We start from the raw sequence: 5,893 nt of genomic DNA, 5'->3' as shown, positions 1-5,893 counted from the left end.
AGGGTTAAAGTGGGGGGTTGGTAGCTCACAAATTACAGTAATAGGTGATATTTTAGTAATTGAGCGCAATTATTTTGGCCACTGGGGGAACAAGCTTTTTTGGATGTGTGCCTTTACATATGACACGGACTACAATATGTAGTTTGCTTTGTGTACCTTGTTCATCATTTTGTAAAACAATATGCTGGCTTGATCTAAATGAAAGCAATTCTCATTTGATAATCCCAGATGTAGGGTTTGAATTGTAACGTATACTAAAAACTGAAGCAATGCCTCTGCAACCACAATTTTCTGTTATTTTTTTTGCAGTTTAAACTAATTTCGCAAGCCTATGAAGTTTTATCAGATTCTAAGAAGCGAGAAATATATGACAGAGGCGGTGACCAGGCCATAAAAGAAGGTGGTGGAGGCGAAAGTCATTTCTCGTCACCTATGGATATATTTGACATGTTCTTTGGTGGTGGAGGCGGAAGTGGCGGTCGACGGGAACGCAAGGGGAAAGATGTGATACATCAACTTAGTGTTTCGCTTGAGGAAATGTATAATGCCTCTGTCAGGAAATTAGCTTTACAAAAAAATGTTGTGTGTGAGAAATGTGAAGGCAAGTTTATTTCCCTTTCTTTACCTTTTGCATGATTTATAACAGTTTCTTATAAATATGCATAACTACTGAAAAATAATTTCCATGGCTAACAATTTTATCTTATTGAAATATTTATGCAGATTTGATAGTAAAATACATACTCGAAGTATCGAAATGCACACCATCGTGTTGAGATTCAATATTTCGACATTAGTTATGTCATCATCAGGAATGCAGATTTTGAGTCAAAAACATGTGCCTTTTATTATTTATACATCTTTGTAATGTTCATAATCTTTGTTTTAATTGGCTTGTCATTACAAAATATGCTGGAAAAATTGTGTTCGAGCATTGACATTTTGAACTAAGAAATTGAAATATTTGGAAATTCAATACTAAGAGTGATAAATATCTGTTAAAAATAATTACTGTAAACAGAGTGGATTTGTATAGCTTTTAATAATAATAAAGTTAACTAAGTTAAGTTAGCTTGTAGTGGTTAAAATGATTGCCTTCTAATAATATGCTGGAAAAATTGGTACAGTAAGTTGTGTTTGAGCAGTGACATTTTGAACTAAGAAATTGAAATATTTGGAAATTCTATACTAAGAGTGATAAATATCTGTTAAAAATAATTACTGTAAACAGAGTGGATTTGTATAGCTTTTAATTATAATAAAGTTAAACTAAAGTTAAGTTAACTTGTAGTGGTTAAAATGATTGCCTTCTAATCCCAGGCCCCTAAGTTCAATTTCTGTGATGACGGCAAGACTCATTGTAATGACTAAAAGGAACCCCACTTCTTAAGGCCTTATAAAGAGACTTTATAAAAGCATTGTTTCATCCTGTAATTAGCATAGGATACTTCAAACAATTTACCTACCATAAAACCTTGAATTAAAGCCCAGTGGGCTTAATCTCGAGATGAAGCCCATCTCAAATTGAAGCCCCTCTTTAATTTGTAAAATTAGCCTAGAAAAGAAACACATTTCGAAAACAAGCCCATGGGCTTCTTTTCAAGATAGTATAAGCTAATTTTCGAGATAGTACAGTATACAGTTGGACTTGCCTAAGTCGAATCCAAAATGCCATTGAAATATTATTCGACTTGGACAAAATTTGACTTACAGATTGTTAATTAATGGAAAACACAACAATTTGGCATGTAAAATAAGATCGACTTTGAAATTATTCGACTTAGGACAGTCGACTTAGGTAAGTTTAACTGTATACACTGTATATGAATTTCAAAAAACAAAATAAATTAAAAACAAACTTGGTTTTTACAGTAGTTTAGTGATTTAATGTCAGTTAAATACACTCCATGATACAGATTGATGTTACAGTGGCCGTATTTATTGTTTTATAGGACAAATTCACAAAATTTACAGCATTCATTTTGAAAAGAAGCGCCCCCCCCCCAACTTTACTTTGCAAAAGTAGCCTTGAAAAAAAGACCATCTCGAAAAGAAGCCCATCTAAAAAAAGGCCTATCTAAAGTTCGCAAAAAAAAAAAGAAGCCTAGGGCTTCAATTGGAGGTTTTACGGTGTTACTTATGGTCATTACAATTCTTTCCTGCATCAGGTAAAGGTGGTAAGAAAGGTGCTGTGGAGAAGTGCCCGACATGTCGGGGTTCAGGTGTACAAGTTCAAGTCCATCAATTGGGGCCCGGCATGGTTCAGCAGATACAGTCGGTGTGTCGGAGCTGCCATGGTGAAGGGGAACGTATTAACGAAAAGGATCGCTGCAGAACGTGCAATGGCAAAAAAATTGTCAGGGAGAGGAAGATCCTGGAGGTACATGTAGATAAAGGTAAAATATAATAAATGTATTTATATATATTTTTCAACTTTAATGTTATTTATAATATTTTTATGATTATTTTTATTCTTTTTTATATTTAAAACGGAGTGAAGTAGGAAGACTAGTTACTGTTTTTCTTCAGAATGCTTTATATACCTACTATGGTCTCGTATGATACCTTTGGAGTTAAACTGATTTTAGGTGCAACAAAAAATTCTGGAATTGTTTTAGAAATTAAACCCAGTGATTGTCAGTGTTGGTGTATGTAGGAAGTTTAAGCCCCCCTCCCTCACCATTGGACAGACCAAATCCCACCTTTGGCAAGAAATTATTGGACAGAAAATTTTTTTATTTTTTTTTTTAATTAATTGGACATACCGTGATACACTCTTAAGATGTTTCAGAATTGCTTAAAATTTGCCCAAAAATGTTTTTGTGAGTACCGGGTGATCTATCCCCTGACTGGGCATGGTGACCATGCTGGCCTCTGTCTTGACACAGACAAGCAGCATTGCACGCCCCCCCCCCAGCCCCATTACCCTAGAGCCACCACAGAACTTTAAATACTTATTGATTGGAAGGCATCTTCATGTCTTCACCGCCAAGCTATAGCCCTACAATTCATTATTGTTATGATTATTTTCAGGTATGAAAGACGGGCAGAAGATATTCTTCCGAGGAGAAGGTGACCAAGAGCCTGGTTTAGAGCCTGGGGATATTATCATTATTTTGGATGAAAAAGAGCATTCAGTGTATAAGAGACAGGCCAATGACCTTATACTTAAAATGGAAATTAACTTAGTGGAAGCACTTTGTGGATTCCAGAAAGTAATAAAGACACTGGACAATAGAGAACTACTGATTAATTCACATGCAGGTTTGTTTTTGTGTTTACTTATAGAGTAAAATCTCCCAAAAGACTGATTTGGCTATGTTTGTTTATAGCAGGTCACATGACATAACTTAGTATACCATGGAAAACATTACAGTGCGATCAGTGTGAAAGTATAGGAAAAGCTAATGTTATGGTCGCAAGAACAACCCCCACTGTTGAAGTGAGAAATGAATGCAAGGAATGTCAATACAATTGTTCAGAATAGTGTTTACACTTACTTACCTTGTGTTCTCCTATGCTTTGAAATTTAAGTGATCATTCGTAAACGTTACCAAGCCCTAAAATCATAGCATAGTTCGCGGGTTAAAGACTCATGTGCATACCTAAACAGGCCGTAGATATGTGCAGGGGCCTAGGCCTAACGTGTCGAAAAATCTCAAATGTTTGCTGCCAGTGCCATTATCTTTTTGGAGCATTAGCAAACCCTTAAGGCAAAATTCTTAATTTCAATTTCCAATCAATTTGGTATAGTTTGCTGGGAAATATGATGATCTTTATAGCAATAACAAAGGATGGCCGCAGTAGCAATCTCCATGTAAACACCGCTGTGCCAGTCTATTGTTACCATCCAACACCCGAGGTCATGTGATGCCCATCATCAAATCGGTCTATTATGTACTCTGCCGTCCGAAGAGTTCATAATTGAGAAAATTAGTAATTAGGAGTCGAAATTTTCATACTGTAACATCTCAGTGATGGGAGTAGGCCGAAGTCTATGCTACATAGTAAACGCAGCAAGATAGGTCCAAGCCTTGCCATAGGGGCAAAATATTTTCCCAAAATTGAATTTCAGATTTCTTTTAATGCAAAGAATATCATGTGTCTAACAAATTTTTGCAATATTTATCTTTTGTTACGTAGGTGACGTTGTCAAACATGATGAACTGAAGTGTATTCTCAATGAGGGAATGCCATTCTACAAAAACCCGTATGAGAAGGGTCGTCTTATCATCAAGTTCCAAGTGAACTTCCCAAACGATGGATTTTTGACTCCAGAAAAATTGAAACAGTTGGAGAATTTGCTGCCAGGGCGTGAAGAGCCCATCCAAGATGATAATGCTGAAGAAGTAGATTTAGTTTCCTTTGATCCTACAACTTACCGTCAGAAATCAAGCCACAATCATGTATACAATGAAGACGACGAGATGGGCGGAAGACGGGTTCAATGCCAAAGTCATTGATGATAATTATCTTGTTTGATACTAGGCTAAATCTCTGTCTGCACTATCAGTGATCATGTGACAAATATATGTGATTTGCCCATATGTGGGTTTGATTTGACATCGTCATGTCCATGTAAGAGGCCTGCCATCCAAATACCAGTGTACTATTGGTGAATTTTAAACTGAGTAATCAGCATATTAGAATGTGGAAGTATTGTATAGTTCGTACAGAGAACCCGTAATTCTTTTACTCGTCACTTAGGCAATAGTTAAGTTGATTCCAGTACATGACTCATTTTTAAACTAACAATGTGGAGAATAGGGATATATTAAAAAGTAAATTTTTGCTAACTAATGCTGGTTTTGGGATGCCAAGCCTCATACATGGGCCTGGCTGTGATTTGACATTATGCCTCTATATATATATATATATATATATATGTGTATATATATATATATATACACACATATATATATTTATATATATGTGTATATATATGTGTATATATATGTGCATATTTATATATATGTGTATATATATATATGTATGTGTATATATATATGTATGTGTATATATATATGTATGTGTATATATATATGTATGTATATATATATATGTATGTGTATATATATATGTATGTATGTATATGTATATATGTATGTGTGTATATATGTATATGTATATATATATATGTATATATGAGCAGATCTCAGATATTGGTCACAGAGCATTAAATATTTTACATTGACAATTATACTGTACTAGGTAAGCATGCTATAAAGCTAGTGGGTGGTCAAATTCAATGGTAAGTGCAGTAAATTCAGTGTTCCAGTCTCATCTTTATGATTGCTAAAACCTCTATTGTTGTTAATTTTATCAATTCCTCAAATTTCTTTGGTGCTAAAATACCATATCTGTTAATCACTTTACATATACATAACAGCTATATTTGAGATTGAAGACTTTAATATTTTAAATCTTTTTCATAAATAGTAATACTTTAAATCTTTTTCATAAATAGTAAAACAAGAATCAGTAATTGTATCATCCCTTCCCACAATGCTTTTCAAAATTGCATCATATATTGGAAATTAAAACAAATGTTATTGTATATTCAGAATGCAGTACATATTTTATTTTTTTTTTTTAGCCCTATCCTTGTCATTTTGTTGTGAAATTGTGGCTATGATCTTGAATGTGAACCAACATGTATTAAGTAAACGTGTATACTTACTACATATGTTATACACATTCAAAAATTATGCGTTTTCCTTTTGTATAAATAATTAACTAATGTGAACATCTGTATTTCTTATTGTTTGGATTTTAGACTTGTGTTAACTGGAATTTGTAAGTGTACAGTATCTTCAAATTAATTGGTTGTTAGTATTATCACAAGAAAGAACCTTAAATACTATCGTGTGGTTCTTTATCTATTGTACAGAGT

General features: G+C 33.9%; 1 protein-coding gene across 2 annotated transcripts in view; it reads left to right on the top strand.

Annotated features, from left to right (window-relative positions):
* The window catches only part of LOC117120469 (dnaJ homolog subfamily A member 1-like), an 8,554-nt gene extending 3,877 nt beyond the window's left edge, over positions 1 to 4,677 (top strand). For both annotated transcript variants that reach the window (XM_033265496.1, XM_033265501.1), the window contains exons 3-6: positions 310 to 601; positions 2,169 to 2,396; positions 3,034 to 3,264; positions 4,144 to 4,677. In XM_033265496.1, the coding sequence (XP_033121387.1) occupies positions 310 to 601; positions 2,169 to 2,396; positions 3,034 to 3,264; positions 4,144 to 4,463 (1,071 nt within the window). In that variant the 3' untranslated portion in view covers positions 4,464 to 4,677. The remainder of the gene's footprint in view (positions 1 to 309; positions 602 to 2,168; positions 2,397 to 3,033; positions 3,265 to 4,143) is intronic.
* Positions 4,678 to 5,893: the final 1,216 nt, after the last annotated feature.

Source organism: Anneissia japonica, unplaced genomic scaffold, assembly GCF_011630105.1.
Source record: "Anneissia japonica isolate Jap-2015-1 unplaced genomic scaffold, ASM1163010v1 scaffold250_len512249_cov173, whole genome shotgun sequence".
In the NCBI taxonomy this organism is placed as follows: domain Eukaryota; kingdom Metazoa; phylum Echinodermata; class Crinoidea; order Comatulida; family Comatulidae; genus Anneissia; species Anneissia japonica.
The sequence above is the reverse complement of the archived record's forward strand: the minus strand, read 5'-3'. Positions and strand labels throughout refer to the sequence as shown.